Here is a 24,832-nt window from a genome sequence, read left to right on the forward strand (position 1 = left end):
ATATAAAAGTTAAACTACTCAGCCTGGCAGAGTTACGCATGCAACGAAGTGGTATTCCAAGTACCTCCACCACCGAAGGTGAAGGAAGTTATGTTTTCACCAGTTTGTTTGTCTGTCTGTCTGTCTGTCTGTCTTTGCACAGGATCTCAAAAAGTTGTGGACGGATCCGGATGAAATTTGGTGGACAGGTTCGGTGCGTCAAGGACAAACCGATTCGATTTTGGTGAAGATCCAGATCCGGATCAAACTACTAGAATTTTTTCAGCGATTCTTCACCATTGAGAGATAGGGCCAAAAACGATATTTAGCACTATATCTCAAAAATGTATTGGGTCCGATATGTTCTCGTGGATCAGACATTACGTGGCGGAGGTATGCGCTCTACCGAGTGCCCTTCCAGTTGAAAAAGTAAAGGCGATACAGAGTACGTCAATAAGGTCAGGCAGCAGTCGGAACCCCTGTAATGACATCAGCATCATCTTTAAATGAAGGGTTCCTGGAACAAAGTGGTCATTGATGAAATAATTATTGTTACTTAAAAGCACTGGAAACACCCCCACCCCACAACACTTGGACATGGATCCCCACAAAGCCTTCCCTGTAACACTCAACACTCAGACACACACCCACACCCTTCCCCATGCATTACGCAATTTTTGAATGGACCCTTTTGCACACAGCCGGCATCCTTTTTCTTGTTTCACATTCGATCAGAATAATCTCTCATCTAGTGGGGATCGTGTCAGCTTTGAATCTCTTCAATCTACTCGTCCCAAACTGGGAATAACAGGCCGGTGTCGCACTAATCATCTTCAAAATGGGCGCTGAAAGCGGCGCTTCAAACAGTTGGCCACGTCACTCTCCTCTGGTCGTCCCAATGTTCCTTATAGTTGGATCCTTTGGGAAAAACACGCGCACACTCACACACCATCTTTGGTTGGACGGTGTTGCTGCAACCAGAAGCTATGCATCTACATCAAGGCATTCTCAGTACTTCTTCACGAACCTACATCACACGTAAACACAAGCCAGGCAGTAAAAGTATCCTCGAGATGACGTCACGACAGTGATATATGACGTAAATCACAGCAGTTTTTTTGCGGGGTGGGGTCAATCGGTGTACAAGCACATCGAGAAAGAAAAACAAACAACACAAACACCGTCTATGTGTTTGTACGTGCTCGTCTGACAGATACACAGGAGCGCACGCGCACAGAGACAGACACACTCACGAGCATGCGAACGTACAGACGCACAAACAAATCTCACACACAAACACACGTACAGTTCCTGATGTCCGAGATGAACACGGCCAGGCCACGCATGCCATCGCCCTTGCTTACGGCCGGCATCGCAGGGGCCTTGTCGAGCGACGAGATGGAAAACGAAGTGAGGCCTGAGGGGCGTGGAACAAACACGACAGAGCCAGTATAAACGGACACGTCTGTGTTTGTGTGTGAACACGCACAGTTAAACAATTAAATAAATATATCAAAATCTCCTGTCGCTGCAGGCACAGGCCGATCCGAACATCCTCATGTGAAACGTCATTTCATCAGGGAAACACTCAAACAGCCCGTACTTCGTCACACAAACACCTCAACGTCGACTCACTCGACGAGGAGCGACACAAACACCGCAACGGCCGACGCGCCGCACCGCACCCGCAACACTGTGTTGCTTCAGACAAGCCCCCAAGATGGCGCCGCCGTCTTCACCTCCCACCTTCCGCCGTCATATATTCGTGAGGAGAAAAAAATAATAACGATAAAAAAATTAATAATAAACAACAAACTTCTCTCATTTTGTTTTTACATTAAACGATTCGTGATCGTTCCTCGTGTTAAACGAACCGTTTTATCCGTAACGCTGATAAATCACGATCCTTTCGCTGTTTCCATGGATACGTGTAAGAGACACGTTGAACAGAATTGCTTTTACCTTTTATTCTGTTCGGACGAAATTAATTTTGTATTTTTATTTATATTTTTATTTATTTATTTATTTTAATGCGGTAAACCACCATCACGTCATTCAGTCGTACGCAGCGTGCCATATATGGTATGTGGTGACGTCATCGATTGCGTCGCCATCCTCGTCACTTCAAGAACGAATCGTTCCGTTCGCGCGCGCGTTGCGTCGTGGGAAAGGATTTTCCAAATTCTCAACATGACCGACTGATCGATCTGAACAGGGAATAACAAGGAAATCCGACACACGTGGAGCCCATTCAGCCCGTCATGTCTGTACGAACAACGCACGAACACACGTGGAGCCCATTCAGCGCATTGTGTCTGTACGAACAACGCACGAACACTCGTGGAGCCCATTCAGCCCGTCATGTCTGTACGAACAACGCACGAACACACGTGGAGCCCATTCAGCGCATTGTGTCTGTACGAACAACGCACGAACACTCGTGGAGCCCATTCAGCCCGTCATGTCTGTACGAACAACGCACGAACACACGTGGAGCCCATTCAGCGCATTGTGTCTGTACGAACAACGCACGAACACTCGTGGAGCCCATTCAGCCCGTCATGTCTGTACGAACACCGCACGAACACACGTGGAGCCCATTCAGCGCATCGTGTCTGTACGAACAACGCACGAACACACGTGGAGGCCATTCAGCCCGTCATGTCTGTACGAACAACGCACGAACACACGTGGAGCCCATTCAGCCCGTCATGTCTGTACAAACACCGCACGAACACACGTGGAGCCCATTCAGCCCGTCATATCTGTACGAACACCGCACGAACACACGTGGAGCCCATTCAGCGCATCGTGTCTGTACGAACAACGCACGAACACACGTGGAGGCCATTCAGCCCGTCGTGTCTGTACGAACACCGCGCGAACACACGTGGAGCCCATTCAGCCCGTCGTGTCTGTACGAACAACGCACGAACACACGTGGAGCCCATTCAGCCCGTCGTGTCTGTACGAACAACGCACGAACACACGTGGAGCCCATTCAGCCCGTCGTGTCTGTACGAACAACGCACGAACACACGTGGAGCCCATTCAGCCCATCGTGCCTGTACGAACACCGCACGAACACATCTACACAAGATCCAAGAAAGAAAATGCAAAAAAAAAAGTTTTTAATTAATGAAAATTATTTTTTTAATGTTTTTTTTTTTGTAATTTTTATTATTATTATTATTTATTTATTTTTATTACTTTTATTTCCCTCGGGGAGGGGGCACGGGCTTGGTTAAAAACACACATCAACCACACGACCCCCACTTAACAAGACCCCCACCAACAGCACTCTGTACACAATCACCAATAAATACTCAAACTACATAAAAGTTTTATCAACATCCCTATATCCCTCCATCATATCTCCTCGTAATCACCTCCTCTCTCGTGTATAAAGCCCCGTCTCCTTCAGCCCCTCCTCATAGCTCAGTCTAGCTCGGCCCAGAATCCATCTAGTAACCCTGTGCTGAACCCTCTCTCTGTCATCTATGTCCTTCCTGAGTTGTGGTGACCAAAACTGGACACAATATTCTCGATGTGGCCCTCACTAAATTCCTGTACAATGTTACCACCACCTCTTTTGATTTATAAATGATCCCCCTCCGAATACAACCTAAAACCATATTTTCTCTACCTATAGCTACCTGCATTGTGACAACTTGCTTACCTCCCACATCTATTACCACCCCCAGATCCTTCTCCTGTGTGACACGCTCCAAAATTACCCCTTACATCCTGTAATCTCTATTTTCATTGTTCTTTCCCATCCCCAACACCTTACACTTGCTCAGGTTAAATCACATCTGCCAATCTTTTGCCCAATCTATACAAGTATCAATACTTTCCTGAATCTGATCACCACCCCCTCTGCAATCCACCTTACCTCCAAGCTTTGTGTCATCTGTAAATTTGGAAAGCTTACTCTTTACCCCACTGTCCAAATCGTTGATGTAAATAATGAATAGTAATGATCTACCCACTACTTACATCCTCCCAGCAAGACATCCTCCCACTCACAGCCACTCTTTCCTTTCTACCACTAATCTAGTTTGCGATCCAATTATCCACCTGACCAGCCACTCCACAAGCCCTCACTTTGGCTAACAACCTCCGATGTGGTACCTTATCAAATGCCTTCTTAAAGTCTAGATATATTCTGTCCACTGCCTTTCCCTCATCCACCCAATCAGACACTGCTTCATAGAACTCTCAAAGATTTGTTAAACAGGAACTACCTTTGGTAAACTCATGCTGACTACCTTTAATTAGCTTGTATTTATTTAAATGGTTCCTCATCTCTGGTCCCTAATTAATGTCTCCAACACCTTCCCCACAACTGAAGTCAAACTCACAGGTCTATAGTTCCCCAGAATCTTGAACACAATCCCCTTTGAGTAGGATGACGCGAGGATGGTCCCGAATTTATACCGTTGTCCTGAGTTACAATTTTGGATGCTGATGACGTCATCGTACACGAAAAACAAAAAAAACTTTCACCAGGGGATGCGTTCCGTTGGCAAGCGGCTTGCTATCGCTTATCAAGTTAGTCGTTCCGTATCAACTGTTTTGCAAGCGACTCGCCATGTTTGTCTGTCTGTCTCTCTGGAAAAAGGTTACACTTCGTACTTATGTCTCTTAATTGCAGATTGTTTCAACGTCAGTTGCACAGTGACTACGTATATTCATTACGGACCATTGTGACGGACCTTTCAGACCTTTGGACTCCTTAACACCGTTACATTTCTTAAGACCTTTTTTACTTGGCGAAAATTTTTTTTTGCCAAGTATGTTGGTCTGTAGCGTTTGTCTGTCTGTCTGTTTGTTGGATGGTCGCTAGACTACCGTTTTTGTCAGGTTTTCCGTCTGTCTGTTTGTTTGTATATAATGGACAGCTCTGGAGGCCAGAGGAGTTAACCGATTTTGATGAAACTTGACTGGTAGGTTCATACCAGGATCTAGGTGTATGCTTTTGAGCACCGTTGCGATGGAGGCCACCATTGCCTAGCAACAGGACTTTGAAATTTTTGAATGGAAAACTTTTTTTTTTCGAAAATCAAAAATCGGCTTCCAGGCTTTTATGCGCACTATAATCAACCTCTTTGTCAAAAAATTTCAGCCCGATCCGTCAAAAACTGTATGACTAGTATGCAATTATATAGCGACCACCCATGTCGCCTCCCGGCTTGTCTGTCTGTCTGTCTGTCTGCTGTCTGTCACATGATTTTTGGCCACAATTTTCAAGCAATCGTTCTGAAATTTCTTGTGTATGTAGGTGACTGGCCAAGGACAGCAACATTTAACTTTAGTGAAGATCCAAATCCGGATCCGGATCTGAGAATTTGTTTTGAGAGATCCGGATCTGAGAGAAAACGATAGATATTCCAATGAAACTTGGTAGACATGTTGGGAATGCCACCAGGAAGGATTGATTCAATTTTGGTGAAGATGCTAATCCGGATCCGGATAGGAGAGTTTTTCAAGTGATTCTTCACCATTGAGAGATGGGGCCAAAATCATGGTATAGCATGAGATCTCAAAAAGTTGTGGACGAGTAATGACAAAACTCGGTGGATGAGTTGGTTAGGTGATGAGAACAAGCCGATTCGATTTTGGTTAAGGTCCGGATTCAGATCTGACCTATCAGTGGGATACAAAATTTAAACTATTCAGCCTGGCGGAGGTAATTGCTCTCCCAAGTGTCGTTCCGTTTGCCAAGTGTCACTCTATGAGTGATTTTTTTTTTTAAACACTTTAATTCCCATTGACCCCTATAGGCCCTAACGAATATTGGAACATACCCTTTGGAGTTTAGACCCTTTAAAACCCTTCCAGACCCCAAGAACAAGCTGGATTTTGATTAATGGACTAAGATGTGAAGTTTTGTTGTTTTCAGAGTTTTGTTCCGAGAGATGTTTTGAGGATCATCACCGAGCCCCTGATACCCTTCCACTGCAGTTCATTTGTAGTAATGTTCCCAGGGATGGTTTGTAGAATATTTGTGAGGTTCTTCTTCATCATTTCCATTGCTTGAATTATCACTGGTACCATTTTGGTGCACTTCAGCTTCCAAGATATTTTCACTTCATTCTTGAAGTCTTGATATTTGGTCATTTTCTTGCTTCTGCGTTATTTATGCCAAAATCACTGGGTACTGAAACCTCCGGATAGGAGACTTTTTCAAGTGTCTACTCTGTTGAGTAGCATTTCCGTTTTTCCTTTTTGTTTCTGAGTACTATGTCCGGTCACAATACTCTGTTTTCTATGTTCACACTGGATGGGATTATCAGGTCATATATGTTCTTGTTCTCAATGGCTGCTTTTGGTTCATGTTTCCATGTGTTTTGTGGAACTGGGATATTGATATTTCTACAGATGTGTCAGTGGATTACTCCACGTACGTTGTTGTGCCTTTGTGTGTACAGCTGTTCTGACATGAGTGTTTTACATCCAGCTAGGAGGTGACTGGTGCTTTCTGTTTCTACCTTGCAGAACCTCCACTTGTCCGATTGGCTCAGTGCTGCCATTTTCTTAAAACCATTCGTGTAGTGTCCTTGGTCTTGGACACTGCACAAATATCCGTGGCATTTATTATGATTTGATCTCCATCACAGTTGAGCTGACCTCTTCTTAACAATTCTAATTAATGATCCTTCTTTGTCAATGCTCAATCTGTCCAACTCTTTTTTCATATACAGTGTATGTGTATGTGTATGTGTATGTGTATGTGTATGTGTATGTGTATGTGTATGTGTATGTGTATGTGTATGTGTATATATATATATATATATATATATATATATATATATATATATATATATATATCTTCTTCTTTCGGCTGCTCCCTTTAAGGGTCGCCACAGCGGATCAGCCGCATGATCCGCATAGAGATTTGGCACATGTTTTACGCCGGATGCCCTTCCTGACGCAACCCTGGTCGCCTCTTACGAAACACAGGGATATGGTACACCTATTTTAACCGGGGTATACACCGGCCCAGTACACTGGTACTCAATGGTGTTCTGTGAATTTCCACAACCGTAACAAAATAAATATATATATATATATATATATATATATATATATATATATATATATATATATATATATATATATATATATATATATATATATATATATATATATATATATATATATATATATATTGTTACGGTTGTGGAAATTCACAGAACACCATTCAGGCTTCCCAGCGATCAGTTATGTCGATAAGTGTGTGTCCAGATTACATTTCCCCACCGATGTCTAAAGGGATTTATTCGTGTAACCGGAAAGTGATCTTTGAGTCAGCCGTTATTCTTTTGCTATCTTTATTTTGGAACAACCACATCTGAACAACCACGCCATCCCCACCACAGCGCCAACCACGACATCTCACCATCTCCTCAACCACATCTCCACAAACGCATAACATCGCCTCACCTTCATCTCCATTACACCGCCATCTTTTCGCCAGCCACGGCGAATCCCAACGAACAACATCTCTGCCACCAGACGCGGAGACTCCCTCGTGGGGCGGGAGCCGATGATTCCTGCAACGTCCGCATGGTTGATGATTTCACCAACGTCCGCGCATGTCCGAGCTTCGCGATGAAATCCGATCAAAAGGGGCGGAGCCAGCGAGGGGTGAAGGGTGAGAGGTGAGAGATCAAACGCACCCACGGACCCCATATAAAGGCGTGCTGAACGCCAAGCAAGCAGTCTGTCGGGGAGCTGCAGAGTGGAAGTCTGGAGTCGAGCTGTTGTCGAGTCGGAGGAAGCCAGCAGTCCGCCAAGGTTCGAGTCCAGTGGAGGGCAGTCGGGGTCGTCGGAGCGCAGCCAAGCCTGCCGTGCCGTGTAGAACTGTGGGAAGGTGGAGAAAGCCGGAGAGAGGTCGCCAACGCTGAGGAATGGGCGGGCTCTTAAAAGAGCATCAACTCTCGAAAGAGTAAAGGTCCGTTCATTCCTCTGGGGCGTCGTCGGCTGGGCCAATCCACTGGGCTGCATGGCGGGGCCTGGACCAACCGAGCTGCCATGTTTCCGACGAAACGTCGAGGGTCGCTCAACGAGTCACCACGAGGGTGACAGGTAACCATCCTGGCCTGTCGGAGCTCTTGCGGTCTCCACAGCTCCGTGATATATTTAAGGCCCATGAGGTCCCGTTCTGCCCTTTCCTTTCCTGGGGTTTTCTTTGTATGAATGTCGTGGCGCCTTGTCCGTCAAGTAATGAACTGTTAAGTGATTGTGTACATAATAATAGAACGGTTGTAGTTCTTTGTCTTGCTCGTTCCTGCATTGCCTTATTGACTACATGATTGCATACGTGTTTGATTGCATACGTGTATGACTGCTTACGTGTGTACAATTAAATGTTATTGTGTGAATGTTCACCTGTTCGTTGTGTCCTTTCCCTCAATTGAGCTGCTGTATTGCGTTCGGGATATTAGCTGGCTTTTAAATTGCCGATAAAGTAATCAGATCCGGCGGGGCTTGGCGATATACACCGCTCGGCAAATCGCAAACGGAGCGAGCTGCTTAAGCGGCTCGTTTCCAAGCAGGTCCCGTTGAGGTGTAAATCCCCGGCATTCTGTCTGCGCGCATACTTAGGTAAATCGACAATTCGGCGATCGGACCCTGTCGCGCGCTGACAGAATAGTTGGCTGATTTACGGTGTGATTAAAAAAACACCCGTAGCTGGATTTCGGTGTTGATCCGAAAGCTGCGACTAGGTTTGCCATGTCCGGTGGGCGCGCGGCTGCGATTAGTTAAAAGCGGTGGCTCGCACGCCGGAGTGGTGAGAAACTACAACTACATATATATACATATATATATATATATATATATATATATATATATATATATATATATATATATATATATATATATATATATATATATATATATATATATATATACCGAGTGGATCATAATATTTCGGGGACACAATGCCAAATTGGCCCACTGGTGATACACCATTTCTTGCTTCTTATTGAACGTGTGTGTGTGTGTGTGTGTGTGTGTGTGTGTGTGTGTGTGTGTGAGTGAGTGAGTGAGTGAGTGAGTGAGTGAGTGAGTGAGTGAGTGAGTGAGTGAGTGAGTGAGTGAGTGAGTGAGTGAGTGAGTGAGTGAGTGAGTGAGTGAGTGAGTGAGTGAGTGAGAGAGAGAGAGAGAGAGAGAGAGAGAGAGAGAGAGAGAGAGAGAGAGAGAGAGAGAGAGAGAGAGAGAGAGAGAGAGAGAGAGAGAGAGAGAGAGAATAAAAAGAGAGACTAGCCGGGAGGCGACGATGGTTCGTGGGCATTATTGAACAATGCCACGATAGGTACAATTGAGTTAGTGGAAGCTTTTGAGGAAGCCCTTTTGAGGAAGCCATAAAAACCTATCTGTTCTGTCAAAATTGACCAAATCAAATCGTATTTTTTATATGTTGTACTTATGGACATTACGCACAGTTTCGAGGAAATGAAATTGTGAGAAAATAAATCGAGGAAAAAAATAATAACAAGAAGCGAATACTTCGATATCACGCGGCTGGGGGCAGTAAAAGTCCAGGTTAAGAATGATGAAACAATTTTGCAATTATAAAATTTAAATGTAGACACGGTGAATTAGTATGCATGATGGGAAGAGTTGTGATGTTGGACAAATTTCTATTTATAGCCCTCAGATCAAAGGGACGTACGCGGCCATAAGTGTGACAGAAGACGTGACAGAAGACACAGGACAGAAAAGCCAATTATATAACAGCGCAATATCGCCACGCTGTAAAAAAATTCAAGAGGGCGTGGCTCCACCCACAAGGGGCGTGGGACGCCCCTCATACAAAAAGACACAACTAGACCATGATATCTAGCTTGTGTCCAAGTTTCATCAAGATGGCATCAAACGTCATGGAGCTATGCTCTGGAGAGAGTCACAAACAGACAGACAGACAGACAGACACAACGAAAATAGTGGTCACTGCTGGCGCCCACGAACCAAAAGAGAGAGAGAGAGAGAGAGATAGAGAGATAGAGAGATAGAGAGATAGAGAGATAGAGAGATAGAGAGATAGAGAGATAGAGAGATAGAGAGATAGAGAGATAGAGAGATAGAGAGATAGAGAGATAGAGAGATAGAGAGATAGAGAGGAGAGAGAGAGAGAGAGAGACAGAGAGCATGCTCTTTTTTGTTTATTATACAATTCCATACCCCTGGGCCAATTTCCCCTTAATTTTCTTCACTACAGTATTTTAACATACCACAGGTGAAAAAATCACTCAGAGCCAACACTTGGCAAAACAACAAAGTGGAACATCACTTGGTGGAGCACATACCTGCACCAGGCTGAACAGTTTCATATTGTATCCCACTGATGGGCTGGATCTAAACCAAAATCCAATATGTTTTTGTCACCGAACCAACTCATCCACCTCGTGTTGGCAAAACTCATCCACAACTTTTTGAGATATCATGATATGTAGTTTTTGGCCACATCTCTCAATTTTATAAATTTGGCTGTTATTGACCTTTTGACCTTAAAAATAATTGGTCGTTGAATTCATTGACCTGAGATGCAAATCCTGTTCAAATTTCAAGCAATCGGATGAAAATTGAGGATTTTAGCAAGTGCACCTAAGTTGCAGACCTTTGGCATATGTTGACCTTTTGGCATATGCTGACCTCAAAAATAATTGGTGGTTGTATTCAGTGAGCTGATTTGAAAATCCTGTTCAAATTTCAAATTGACAATTTTAGAAATTTGACCTATGTTGACCTCAAAAATAAGAGGTGATTGAATTCAGTATGCTTGGTGTTGGCTTAATGGTTATCATGGTGGGCTTTGGATCCTAGGGTCCTGAATTCAAATCCTACTTGGCTGTTGAATTAATACCAGGTGTGTTTGACTGCCTGTCATCCTTCTGAGGTCAGCAAAATGAATACCAGCTTGTTGGTATCCTGTGTCAGAGTGGCAACCTGTCCAGAATTGTGTCCAATAGCCCAGGAGACTGCTTTGGCAGCACTGATGCTCTGTACAGAGTATGGTCCCCATGGATGGATGAATTCAGTGACCTGATATGTAATTGTAAATGCTCTTCAAATTTCAGGTCAATTGGATAGGAAAATTGAGGATTTCAGAAATTTGGTCTATTTTGACATTTTGTCTTATGTTGACTTCAAATATAGTCAGTGGTTGAATTCAGTGACCTGATATGCAAATCCTCTTCAAATTTGAAGGCAATCAGATGAAAATTGAGGATATTAGAAATTTGAAAAAGTTGTTGACCTTTAGCCTATGATGACCTTTGGACCTCAAAATTATAGGATTCTGTCAGACCACCAACTCCACCATTTGGCGAAGTTTCGTGAAGATCGGTTTAAAATTGTGACCTGTAGATGATTAAAGGTGAGTGGACAGACATACAAATGGAAGTGATCAACATACTTGTCAAAAAAAATATTTTTTTTGCCAAGTAATAAAAACAATTTCAATTAAACAAATTGATGTTGAAACAAGAAATAATTGGGCAGAGATGAGCATCGTATGTCGGGTGCCCCCCACGACTGAGAGAGGGGCAGAGCAAAGGAACTTTCTGATAAGTTTTTACCTGTGGTGCAGCTTGTGAGTCTTGTTGTTGAGGGACCTGGATGTGGTTTGGATGTGGCTGTGGTGTGGTTTGTTTTGGTTGTGGTGTGGTTTGGATGTGGTGTGCAGGGACCTGGATATGGTTTGTTCAGTGCGTTTTTTAATTTCCTCATCTTCTCTGCTTGTTTGTTGTTTTTCCTCTTCTTTATCTTGTTTGTCCTGCGTTTTCGTTCGTCCTTGCCCTTCCTGCTTTTCTCCGACATTCCTCCTGTCTGGTAGGCCTCACCCACCAGGCAGGAGGGGAGCCCCACGTTCCTCTTTGCTACCCCTTCCCTCACTCTGTCTCCACTTTGTGCCTGTTTTGCCTTCCTCACCACACACACACACACACACACACACACACACACACACACACACACACACACACACACAGTTGAGGATGATGGAGGGATGGAGGAGGAGGAGGAGGAGAAGAAGGAGGAGGGGGTTATGAAGAGAGGGACCTGGATGTGGTTGTGTCGGGCCCGCTGAGGTGGGAGGGGAGGAACCGACTGAGGTGGCTCCAGCAGCAGAGCCAGTGGATGGGCCTGTCTCAGAAGAAGCTCCGCTGCCAGAGCAGTTGATGGTGAGCTCAATGAACATTAGGCAACAATTAAAAAGTGCCACAGGAGCAAGGAAAGAGGGAAGGTTCCCCTGGGCAAGGCCTCACAGAGCAGAAACTATTCGGCAGAAGCCAAGGGCCCTGGGGGCCCGAAGTCCCCCATTCAACCGGCCACTCATCCAGGTCCAGGGTGGAGCTCACTCAGCGGGGTCGGGATCAGTCAGGGAGGGCCGCAGCTGGTCTCCGGAGGACATCCCCCAAATATTCCCATTCCTGTTCCCCCCGTACTTCCCCTTCCCCATCTCATAGCCCTTGTCCCAATACTCTGGAGACAACTACAGCCTTAACATTCACGGACATGCTGGGGAGCTTCTCGTTCTCCTCGGGCAGCGAGAGGCTGCCCGAGAATTTCCTGTCTGAGGGAGAAAACGTTTGTATTGACGGTGAGTGGCTCTCCGGCACGCTCAGGGCCCCTGGCTGCAGGAATAACCACAGGTACAAGAAGAAGCATGGTCACCCGTTGTGTACTGCCAAGGAGGGAGGAACTTCGTAGGTCCTATGACTCCCCTTCCGTGATCTGCCCTTTGGTTGGTGATTAATGTACTAACACTTATGAGTTTAAAATTATCTTTGAAGAGCAGGAGCTCCTGCACGCCTGGAGCTCCTGCACCAGTTGGAGCTTCTCCTTTGGGGGAGATGATTGTTGGGGGAGACTTTAACATAGATGTGGACAGATTTGTCCAAGACTCATGGAAACGGGCCCTCAAAGTGCTTGTTCAGGATTTTAGGTTGAGTGACACGGGTGCGCGAAGAAGTTACATCACCCAGACCGATGCGGCTGGTACTGGACGGGCTAGGAGCGATTACTTATTTTTGTCACCAAATTTTGGTGACCCAGATGTGGTACTTCACGTAGTGGCCTTTCAGAGTACTGTCATTTGTCTCTGGTTAGAGAATTAGATGGACTCTGGAAACTTAACTGTCACCCTTTGTGGGATGACAGTTTAGTGTATTCCTATGTTCGGAAGTATAGGGATTTGAGAAAGTGAGTTTTTTTTTTATTTTTATATGCTACAATTAAGGTTTCCAAATCAAGTTTACTGAGGGCATTCAAGAGTCAACTGCACTGACTGGTACTACCATGTATCTGTAAGCCAGAACAGATGTGGCAGGCTGAAGGTCAGGAGTGAGCCAACTGAGTTTTTGCTTGTATGAAAGTAGCACTGGTATTTTTGTTGAATGCTGAGAATTGAAATGCAGAAGAATACCAAACTGTTGGATTTAAACTCAACCCCCTCACCGCGTCCTGTCCTCACCGCGACATCACCACAGCCTTCAAAATCTGCAGAAGGAGCTACAACCTGGATGGAGTTTTGCATTTTTCGAGATCTCTGATCACAGGAATACAATTACAAATTCTCATATCCCTTGAACTCAACACTTAAAAACAAGAAGTCTCCGTTCGTATGCAGCACGTGGCTGCATGTCAGCATCAGTTCTTTCAGGGGCACCATTGGTTCCACCGATGCAGTGCCCCCTGTAGGTTAGAACAGGAATTAGTCATTTGCTCATGGAGCTGGCGATAGCTCGCCCACTCTTTACAAATGCCACTGTGGGATATTTAACATCTACCAACTAATGCTAGCAGATGGGGCATCCAGTTTAGCGTCCATCTCAGGGATGGCACACACATTTATGAATCACCCCGCTTGTGAAACACCGGGATGACAGTATATAGCAGGGTCAGGCTTCAAACCCAGGCGAGACAGCTCAAAAACAAGTGCACATACTTCAAGGTGACCCTGCCAGTCCTTGACAACAAGTAATGAGGTGCTCAGTCGAAGGAATAATCAATCGAGGAAAATTGTATGCGGTCAGATGGACATTGATGCTCTAACAGACTTGCATGGATGTTCACTTTATTTTTCAAGGTCAACCAGTCAAAACAAACCAGAAAGAGACAACACGTTTTTACATTCACTTGTTAGAAACAATGGAGATAAACCAGGGATTAAAAACAATCAAAAATAACAATAAAAATCAGGTAAAGTTGGGGTGGCGAGAGAAGGAGAGGACTTACACAGGTGAGAGAGAGAGTGGAGGAAAAGAAAGCTATGCCAAGAAACCCTGTGCAATACTGCTACCTATAAATACCACTAAATGCAACAAGGTGTTTGTCAGTGAAAGTGAAACAAAATATGGGTGAGAAATCAATGCACCGGAGTTAAAGCCCTCTTTTAATGTCAGACTCGCAAGAAGCCTCTTCATCCCATATATTTCACCAACAAAGCACAAACACCGCAAATGCGTTGAAGAAAGCATCAAGGTGAAAAGGAAACCGAGTCCATTTGGTGTTTTCCTTTTATATACCCCCTCTCGACGGTGAAATAGCAATGGAAGTCGAGCAGATAATTTATTCAGAGATGCCAATCTGCTATCCCATCTTCAGAACACCAACTGAGTTTCTCAAAAAGAACAAAATATAAATATCACAGCATTCAGAGCTCCCCTGTACCATCACACATTCCAGCCTGCTCATCTATCCAGGTTCTCACAATGCACAGCTCAACGGGTAGAGCGAGTGGTTCAACCATTCCTCTTGTCAACGGAGAAGAGATTTATTAATTCCCTAAGTGCTTGGCAGATTCTTCCTCCAAATCGATGAGAATCCTGCACACAGCCATTGGGGAAAATACCAAAAGGTGAGAATGGCAACCGACACACAGATCAAAGCTGTGGATGGAGGAAGGAACACTTGGAGATAACAAAGAAATAAATATTTAAAAAAGGAACACCTGAAACAAAGGTCTGTGGCTCATGCCATTGAGAAAGCTCAATACGAGGAACTGAAAGAGTGCGAGTGGAAAAAAACAGCTTTACCGTTTCTTTGCAAGAGAACTTGCTTGATATGTGAAAGTTGATGAGGTTTTCTCCGACGATAATGTAGGAGACACCATATCCATCATCTGCTACCTGCAAATGACAAAGACAAGACGGGAGAGAAAAGAAAATCCATATTACATGTATTTTAGCCCCCGTTTGACTTCGTCAAAAATGGGGACTTATGGATTTGGTCTGGATTTTCGTGTCTGTGTGTGCGTGCGTGTGTGCATCTGCAACCATATCTTGGACATGTATCGACCGATTTTGTTCGTACTTGGCACAAAGACAACACACGATGGTATACATATGCACGTCATTTTCTTTTTTTCGATATAAGATCCAAGATGGCCGACTAGCAGTCATTTTAGTTTAAAAAAAGCAAAAAAAAACCCTGGGTGTCGAACACGTCTTCAACCATTTCTCGGACATGCATTTACCGATCTTGTTCAAACTTGGTACATAGATAATGAATGATGGCTTACATATGCACATCATTTTGTTTTTCGAGATTAGATCCAAGATGGCCGAATAGTGGCCATTTTGTTACTTCAACGTGTCCCCAACTATTTATCTGACATGCATGGTCCGATTTTGTTCAAACTTGGCACAAGCACAGTAAACGATGGCATACACTTGCACCTAACTTTATTATGTGCTCTGATCAAAGATGGCCGACTGGTAAACTGGCAGCCGTTTTAGTTGTAAAAAACCTGATGTTGATCACGTCCTCAACCATTTTGTGGACAAGCATTTACTGATGTTGTTCAAACTTGGTACGCAGACAATGAATTATGGCTTACATAATATGCACATCAGTTTTTTTTTCGAGATCAGGTCCAGGCTGGCAGACTGGCGGCCATTTTGTTACTTGAATGTGTCCCCAACCATTTCTCAGACATGCATGGTCCGATTTTGTTCAAACGTGGCACAAGCACAGTACATGATGGTATACATGTACCCTCACTTTATCTTGCGATCCGATCCAAGATGGCCGACTGGTGGACTGGCGCCATTTCATTTGCATATAAATATGGGCAAGCCATTCAACTCCATCCAGCAAAATTACTAAAATGAGGGCTATGACAGTTTATGTCCATTTTTCACTTGTTAAATAATAGATCGAGATCTCGGCTACAAAAGAAAACTGGAGAGTTCATAAAACACCTTACCCCACTCAGTCTTGAGAAAAAGGACATGGGAAGGGTTACACACTCCCTTTTTATTGGACAAAGTTAACTCAGGGTATTGTATCGCAAGGTGCTGTCATTTTGGCTGAATGTCAATGTTCCCCCACCTTGAGTGCGAGCTATAAATTTGATTGGTTGAGACTAAGTACAATTTTGCCAAAGTACTACTAAACTGAAGCTTTTTGGAAGTACAAACAAGGCGATTCGTGTTCTCGAGTATTCGTGTACAGTACATCATTCAAGTCAAATAAAATAAAAGTTTTAAATGCTTTGGAGGGAAAAAAAAACCAACAACATTGAATCTGAAGTTTACCGCCATTGATGCATTTGTAAATATATTTTACAGCACCTTATCGCACATGTTAAAATCGTTTTTCGTGCTTGTTGTTTGTGTCCTTTATGACTTCCCTATAAAAAGTAAGTTTCTTGTTTGGAATGATTTTCAATTTTGTTTGACTGCCAGACTGCCAGACAAACTGAAGCAATTGCTTTACCCCTCTGTGTACATGCACGTGCGGGATGAGATTCCGAACATTTTTGCCAAATTCAGAGTTAAAGTACTGCTAAACTGCAGGTTTTTGGAAGTGCAAGCACAAGATGATTCGTATTCTATTGTATTCAAAACATGAAATTATATTGATAAAAACCATCGAGTAGTTCGATCATACATTGACGGACACAGAGACAAAGTGAACCAATTGCTTTCCTCCGCTTTGCACTATGCGTACGGCTAGTAATAATAATTAAACTCGTTTCTAAACTAGAAAGCATGCAGTAATTATAGAAAAGATGCAGGAACACACTTGACAAAGCTTCCAATGCATATATAACTCGAAAGCATCTCAAAATGCAAAGCTTGTCTATGTCCGCTTTGTACTCAAGCTAAACGTGACAAAAACAACAAAAAAAAGACAAAACCAACAAAAGCAAACAAACAAAAAAAATAAACCAATGTCACCCGCAGGGTGACCCGTATCTTGCCAAAAGGTGACCACTTCTTTAAGGTCACACTGAGGTGAACAGAGCTGCTATCCACCAGGAGCGACTCCTTGAGGAATATCTGCCTACGAGAGATTCCGATGAGAATCGTTCTACAGAGTAACCATGAAAAATATGCTTTTGCCTCACAACGTCACTAAATGACGTCATAATGTCTCAAGCTTGACATATCTAGAAAGCATTCATCGAGGTGTTCAATTTGAGGTACGACAGGATATGGTTCCTAAAACCTGAAAATTTGACCTTGGGGTCAAATATGTTTGACCTGAGGCGCTAACCATGAAGGTCAAGGCCAATCGCCACCAAAACTTAATCAGCTGAGCGCCAGACCATGAACTATATTCCCATGAAGTTTGAAGACGATCCGATCAAAATTACTCAAAAAATAAGGGTTTCGTCGACTCCCCTTATTTGCGCCAAAGTGACCTTGACCTTTGACCTTGACCTTCAAAATTTTGTGCACTGAAAGGGACCTCTATAGGCCTCTGACATGCGAAGTTACAAAAATTTCCGATGATAACTGTGCTCTGCAGAATTTTTTATACGTGATTACAGACAAACAAACAAACAAACATACAAGCTGACTAACATATCTTGCAAAAACTTCGTTTTGGCAAGATAATAAGTAAATTATATTAATTATTTTCTTCATATTGTCATAATAAAGGTTTGTTGAAAATGAGATGACAAAAGCTCAAATAGTAAAACGGTTGTGGTCTGGACAGACAGACAAACAGACAGGCACACAGCAAAACCCTATCCTCCGTTAATGAAATAAACTTTGAAGTGTGAATTGCATCTCCATAAAGGAGCTGCCTTGATGTTATGGGGATTTGGTAGGTAGCGATGTTATTAATGCACCACAAACACAATGTCGGACCCCGCGATTCGCGGACCCCGCATATTCGCGGTTCATAAAATGTGACCTGCTTCTCCATTCGCGGCCTGGTGCTTCGCGTATTCACGGGTTTTTTTCGCAGGCGTATTCGCAGGTTTTTTTTCGCAGTTTTTCATGGGCACATTTGTGGGAGCTTTGATTTTCCCTTATGAATTACGAACTGCTGGGAATCTATCTTCCTTTTCCCATTGAACCAATGCCCCAACATTCACTGATTCGACATTCACAGCATTTTTCAGGAACGTATCTCCACGAATATCTGGGTCCGACAGTATATTCAAATTTCTCATATCGGTACATCGACATGAAAAATTATACCAATTATAACCGTTATATCGATAGATTGCTGGACGCTGGTGAGACCACAGTTACCAGCCTGAGAGTCTCAAGTGGGAGGATTTGTAAATTTTGATCTCATTAAAAGCCCAACAGACTACTGTACTTTGATCAAAGACTTAATGTGAGAGTTTTACATTACGCAGGCAAAGCAGGAAGGACAGGATTGTTAATAACATTCAAGGTATGCATGCTGGTCGTCATGCTGTATCATTGTACCGGGCCAAATCCTCCTCCACCTGCCACGTAGTCCGGTCGAGTCCTCAGGTCCAATAGTTGAGTTTGCTGTTGTGGTGTCTGGCTGGTGGAGAGGCGCCAGGGTTGGGACAACACCTGCCGGGCAGAAGTGGATATCAACGTGCACAGCAAAAGCTTTCAACAGGTGAGTAGGATGGATAGATATGACTGGAAAGGACTAAAGAACCAAGAGGAACAAATACGCCCAATGAGGCAAGTAAAGGTATGGACAAAGTGGAGAAGTATTAGTTATGGGGAATACATGAACAAATGGTGAGATATGTGGATGAGAAAATAAGGTGCGAACAATGTTTTGTGAGATGAGGTATTAACAAAACACCAGGACATATTCAAGCAAAGTCTGAAGTTGAGCTGAACCTCTACCTGGCTGAGGAAAGGTGAGTCAACGCCAAGATAACGGGAGACAACGTAAAGGCAGAAGAGATGTCTGTCTATTCCAGCACCCGTCATGGCGAGCCGGTACAATTTCTGATGATGCTCACTCGCAACACGGAACAACGCCAGTCTTTGTTCTTTCTGCACCACACAAGCGTTAGCATCATCCAAAGATCATCCATCATGCAAAGAAGGACAGACAAATTAATGAAATAAATACAAATAGAGGAATACAATGGGGGTCGATGTACTAAGAGCATGGCAAAACTTGCACATCATTTTCAGTCTTCCAAAGTGTATCATGACAAATTGGCACAAAGAATTGGAGATCTTGAGCAGTTGGAGGAAAGTCCTTTAAAAAAAAGTTAGGCTGTTGCCATAATCTCTCCGAATGACCTTTTTCAAATTGGCTCATTTGCTTTTCCCATCCTGAGCACATGATCCGTGACACTGGGATCCCAGATTGCAATCAAATATACGTTGAATTTTCCAGACTTATAATGTCTTTGTAACATGTCAGAATACACTATGTCGCTTATGCTTCAGTCACATTTGGCTCGACGGCCATAGGGTCTAAAAAATCTATGGCCACTAGCAATTATAGGGTGGCCGCAGTATTTCCACGGTCACACAATGTAGCAGTCACATATGTTTTTATTTTTCAGGGAGCCGCACGGGGTATTTAGAAATTGTGGAGACCGAAAACGTGGGGGTGCCGTACGGTCTTTGATTTGATGTCGCACGGTGACCTTAGGGCGTCCCTACGGCGGCCATAGAATTTTCAAGGCAGACGCAAGGTAGCCTCAAGGTGCCCGCAAGGCGACCGCCGTGGGGCCCTAAGGCGAACGTGCAGCCAGACGGACGGTAACGAGTGGGTATATATACCAGTTCTTTTTCACATGTATATCATATCTCATATCTGTCATATAAATTGTGGACCAGGTTATATACAGATCGTTATATACAGATGACCAGGCTATATACAGATGGTTATATACAGAAATAGGTAGGTTAGATACCAGGTTATATACATGGTGATGTGTCTGGTCTGAGCTGCTGGTGAAATGTGATGATGTGTGTGGCAAACACCTATACTCCGATCTCTAGCGGTAGCACATGGTGGACGCACGGTTGACGCAGACTGCCACGGAGGCAGTACGTAGGACGCACGGCGGGCGTAGGGGAACAGTGCGTCGACCCTGCGTTCCCCGCAGGTAGTCACACAGACCGCAAAGCCACTGTATGGTGAACACAGGGATGCCTTAGGACTACCCTACGGCGACGGTGGAAATAGTGCGGCCGCCGTAATTTTTTGGGGGTTGGCAAAATTCATTTTTCATTGATAAGAGCCTAAGGCAGCCGCACGAATAACGCAAGCCCACCGTATGCCCTACGTACAGTCGACGTGGAACACATCTACGTCATGGCTACGGCTTGTCGAATTGCTACGGCCAACCTAGAAATGAAAAAAGTTATAACTCCGCGCTATAATTCCACGGAGACCCCTATGGCCTGTAAAAGATAGCCATACGCCCGAGAGCCACCCTGAGGCCACCTCAGAAACTCTGCGGCCGCCGCACGTTTCTGTCAATTAAGGGGGGTACGGCCGCTGTATCCTAGCCGTAGAGCAAATGTGACTGAGGACTTAATGTCCTCGTTCCAGAACCACAAGTAGTATATACGAGCTCTTCCACAGACCCCGAATTCCAAAAACATAAACTCTTCTTCTTCTTCTTCTTGTTCTTCTTTCGGCTGCTCCCGTTAGGGGTCGCCACAGCGGATCAACCGTCTCCATTTCGCTCTATCCTCCACGTCTTCCATTGACACTCCAAACACCCACATGTCCGCCCTCACCGCATCCAGGAACCTCTTCTTTGGCCTTCCTCTTCTCCTCCTGCCTGGCGGCTCCATCCTCAGCATCCTTCTCCCGATATACTCCGCTTCCCTCCTGTGCACATGTCCAAACCATCTCAATCTCACCTCTCTCACTTTGTCTCCAAACTGTCCTACCTGCACTGTCCCTCTAATATACTCATTCCTTATCCTGTCCATCCTCGTCACTCCCAATGAGAATGATAGCATCTTTAACTCTACCACCTCCAGCTCCGCTTCCTGTCTTTTTGTTAGCGCCACCGCCTCCAAACCATACAACATAGCTGGTCTCAATACCGTCTTATATACTTTCCCCTTCACTCTTGCAGCTACCCTTCTGTCACAAATCACTCCTGCAACTCTTCTCCACCCACTCCATCCTGCCTGCACTCTTTTTTTCACTTACTTTGGACAGTTGATCCCAAGTATTTAAACCCATCCACCTTCCCCACCTCAACGCCTTGCAACCGCACCATACCACCACCCTCCCTCTCATTTACGCACATGTACTCCGTCTTACTCCTACTGACTATCATTCCCCTTTTCTCCAGTGCGTACCTCCACCTCTCGAGGCTCGCCTCAGCCTGCTCCCTACTCTCTCTACAGATCATGATGTCATCTGCGAACATCATAGTCCATGGAGACTCCAGTCTGATCTCGTCCGTCAACCTGTCCATCACCATTGCAAACAGGAAAGGGCTCAGAGTTGATCCTTGGTGCAATCCCACTTTAACCTTAAACCTACCGCACACCTCACCGCTGTCACACTGTCCTCATACATATCCTGCACGATCCTCACATACTTCTCCACCACTCCCGACTTCCTCATACAATGCCACAATTCCTCTCTTGGCACCCTATCATAAGCTTTCTCTAAATCCACAAACACACAATGTAAATCCTTCTGGCCTTCCCTATACTTCTCCATCAACATTCTCAAAGCAAACATCGCATCAGTGGTGCTCTTTCCTGGCATAAACCCATATTGCTGCTCACAAATCGTCACCTCTCCTCTCAACCTAGCTTCCACTACGCTTTCCCACAACTTCATGGTGTGGCTTAACAACTTTATCCCTCTGTAATTTCCACAGCTCTGCACATCACCCTTGTTCTTGAAAATAGGAAGCAGTACACTTGATCTCCACTCCTCCGGCATTCTCTCACTTTCCAAAATTTTATTAAACAATCTGGTTAACAACCCCACTGCCATCTCTCCTAAGCACTTCCATGCCTCCACTGGTATATCATCTGGGCCAACCGCCTTTCCACTCTTCATCCTCTTCATGGCAGTCCTCACTTCATCCTTACTGATCCACCCCACTTCCTGATTCACTATCTCCACCTCTTCCAACCTTCTCTCTCTCTCATTTTCTTCATTCATCAGCTCCTCAAAGTACTCCATCCACCTTTTCAACACACTCTCCTCGCTCGTCAGCACATTCCCATTTGCGTCCTTTATCACCCTAACCTGCAGCACATCCTTCCCAGCTCGGTCCCTCTGTCTTGCCAATCGGTATAAATCCTTTTCCCCTTCCTTTGTATCCAACTTCTCATACAGCTCGTCATATGCCTTTTTCTTAGCCTTTGCCACCTCTCTCTTTGCCTTTCGCCGCCACTCCTTGTACTCCTGCCTACTTTCTTCATCTCTCTGACTATCCCACTTCTTTTTCGCCAACCCCTTCTTCCTTATACTTTCCTGTACTTCCTCGTTCCACCACAAAGTCTCCTTATCTTCCTTCCTCTGTCCAGATGTCACACCAAGTACCTTCCGAGCTATCTCCCTCACCACTTCTGCTGTAGTTTCCCAATCATTCCACCCATCTTTACCACCATCCAACGCCTGTCTCGCCTCCTCCCTAAATTCCACGCAACAGTCTCCCTCCTTCAGCTTCCACCATCTGGTCCTTGGTTCAGCCCTCACTCTCTTCCTCAACCTCACCTCCAAAATCATCCTACAGACCACCATTCAATGCTGTCGAGCTACACTCTCCCCTGCCACCACCTTATAGTCTCTAATCTCTTTCAGGTTGCATCTCCTGCTTAAGATGTAATCCACCTGTGTGCCCTTTCCTCCACTCTTGTATGTCACCCTGTGTTCCTCCTTCTTCTTGAAATACGTATTTACCACTGCCATTTCCATTCTTTTTGCAAACTCTACCACCATTTGCCCTTCCACATTTCTCTTGTTGAGACCGTACCTACCCATCACCTCCTCATCCTCTTTATTCCCTTCCCCAACATGCCCATTGAAATCTGCTCCAATCACCACTCTTTCATCCTTGGAGACACTCTCCACCACTTCATCTAACTCACTCCAGAAATCTTCTTTATACTCCATCTCACACCCCATATGTGGGGCATATGCACTGATGACATTCATCATCACCCCTTCAATTTCCAACTTCACACTCATCACTCGGATCAGACACTCTCCTTACCTCCAATACCCTCTTGACATACTCTTCCTTCAGGATTACACCGACACGATTTCTCCTCCCATCCACACTGTGGTAGAACAGTTTGAAACCACCTCCAATGCTCCTAGCCTTGCTCCCCATCCACTTGGTCTCTTGTACACACAGTATGTCCACCTTTCTTCTCTCCATCATATCAGCCAACTCTCGCACTTTGCCAGTCATCGTCCCAACATTCAGAGTTCCAACTCTCACCTCCACACTTCTACTCTTCCCCCTCTCCCACTGCCTCCGGACTCACCTTCCCTGTCTCCTTCTCCTCCTTCGCCCAGCAGTCGCACAATTTCCACTGGTACCCTGCTGACCACCGGTACCGGTGGCGGTCGTTGGTAACCCGGGCCTCGACCGATCCGGTATGGAAATTCGTTTTGTTGTCCGCATAATGACTTGGCATAGGTTTTTACGCCGGATGCCCTTCCTGACGCAACCCTGGTTGCCTCTTACGACACACAGGGATATGGTACACCTATTCTAACCGGGGCATACACATAAACTACAAAGTTCCAAAAATTCCAAAAACATAAACTACAAAGTAGAATTTGACATGAATGCACCAATGGATGTGTGTCTGCCCACAATAGATGTCAACCCACTGTTACGTTTGATCTCAAAGGTCACATGAAAAATTAAAGGTCCCCAGAAGGGAGGGAGAGAGAAAGAGAAAAAGAGAAAGAGAAAGAGAAAGAGAAAAAGAGAAAGAGAAAGAGAAAGAGAAAGAGAAAGAGAAAGAGAAAGAGAAAGAGAAAGAGAAAGAGAAAGAGAAAGAGAAAGAGAAAGAGAAAGAGAAAGAGAAAGAGAAAGAGAAAGAGAGAGAGAGAGAGAAAGATAGACAGCATCGAATGCTTCTAACTCGAGTTATGATCTGCAAAATGATTTTCAATTGGAACATGACCTTTGACCTGTTCAACCTAAAATTGAATCAGTTCATCTTTGTGTTACATTGTATACGCATGTCAAGTGTGGTTAAAATCTCTTGCATCGTTCATAAGTTATTACAGAAACACCGATTTTCAATTAAAGGACACTTGAACTTTTGAGGCAAAAATTTAATCGGTTCATCTTTCTATTGCAGTCCATAGTTATGCCAAGTTTTGTAAAATCCCTTCAGGGGTGTACAAGTTATCACGGTAATGAAAATCTGCTACTTTCAGATAAAGGTCACATGACCTTTGACCCCAAAATGGTATCAGTTCATCTTTGCATCAAAGTACATACCTGGACCAGGTTTGGTCAAAATCCCTTTTTGCGGTTCACAAGTTATTATGGGAACTAAAATCTGCTACTTTCAGCTAAAGGTCACATGACCTTTAACCTTTTGAATCCCAAATCTAATCAGTTTACCTTTGTATCACAATACACCTTTGTACCAAGTTTGTTAAAATCCCTTTATTGGTTCACAAG

General features: G+C 44.4%; 2 protein-coding genes across 6 annotated transcripts in view; both read right to left on the reverse strand.

The window, feature by feature from the left end:
* LOC147013417 (AP-2 complex subunit alpha-2-like) overlaps window positions 1-1,725 on the reverse strand; it is a 24,588-nt gene extending 22,863 nt beyond the window's left edge. Inside the window, exons 1-2 of one of the 4 annotated variants that reach the window (XM_085855224.1) lie at window positions 1,665-1,725; window positions 1,286-1,396 (exon numbers count right to left, since the gene is read on the reverse strand). In XM_085855224.1, coding sequence (XP_085711350.1) covers window positions 1,286-1,352 — 67 coding nt within the window. In that variant the 5' untranslated portion in view covers window positions 1,353-1,396; window positions 1,665-1,725. Of the gene's footprint in view, window positions 1-1,285; window positions 1,397-1,582 lie in introns of all 4 variants that reach the window. The other 3 variants (XM_085855221.1, XM_085855223.1, XM_085855222.1) reach the window with 3 other exon arrangements.
* A 12,326-nt stretch (window positions 1,726-14,051) lies between these two features.
* LOC147013418 (carnitine O-palmitoyltransferase 1, liver isoform-like) overlaps window positions 14,052-24,832 on the reverse strand; it is a 63,065-nt gene continuing 52,284 nt past the window's right edge. For both annotated transcript variants that reach the window (XM_085855225.1, XM_085855226.1), the window contains 4 exons: window positions 19,074-19,226; window positions 18,672-18,785; window positions 15,030-15,122; window positions 14,052-14,819 (listed from right to left, as the gene is read on the reverse strand). In XM_085855225.1, coding sequence (XP_085711351.1) covers window positions 14,736-14,819; window positions 15,030-15,122; window positions 18,672-18,785; window positions 19,074-19,226 — 444 coding nt within the window. In that variant the 3' untranslated portion in view covers window positions 14,052-14,735. The remainder of the gene's footprint in view (window positions 14,820-15,029; window positions 15,123-18,671; window positions 18,786-19,073; window positions 19,227-24,832) is intronic.

Source organism: Eptatretus burgeri, chromosome 14, assembly GCF_056783735.1.
Source record: "Eptatretus burgeri isolate ZD-2024b chromosome 14, Ebu_testis_v1, whole genome shotgun sequence".
NCBI lineage: Eukaryota > Metazoa > Chordata > Myxini > Myxiniformes > Myxinidae > Eptatretus > Eptatretus burgeri.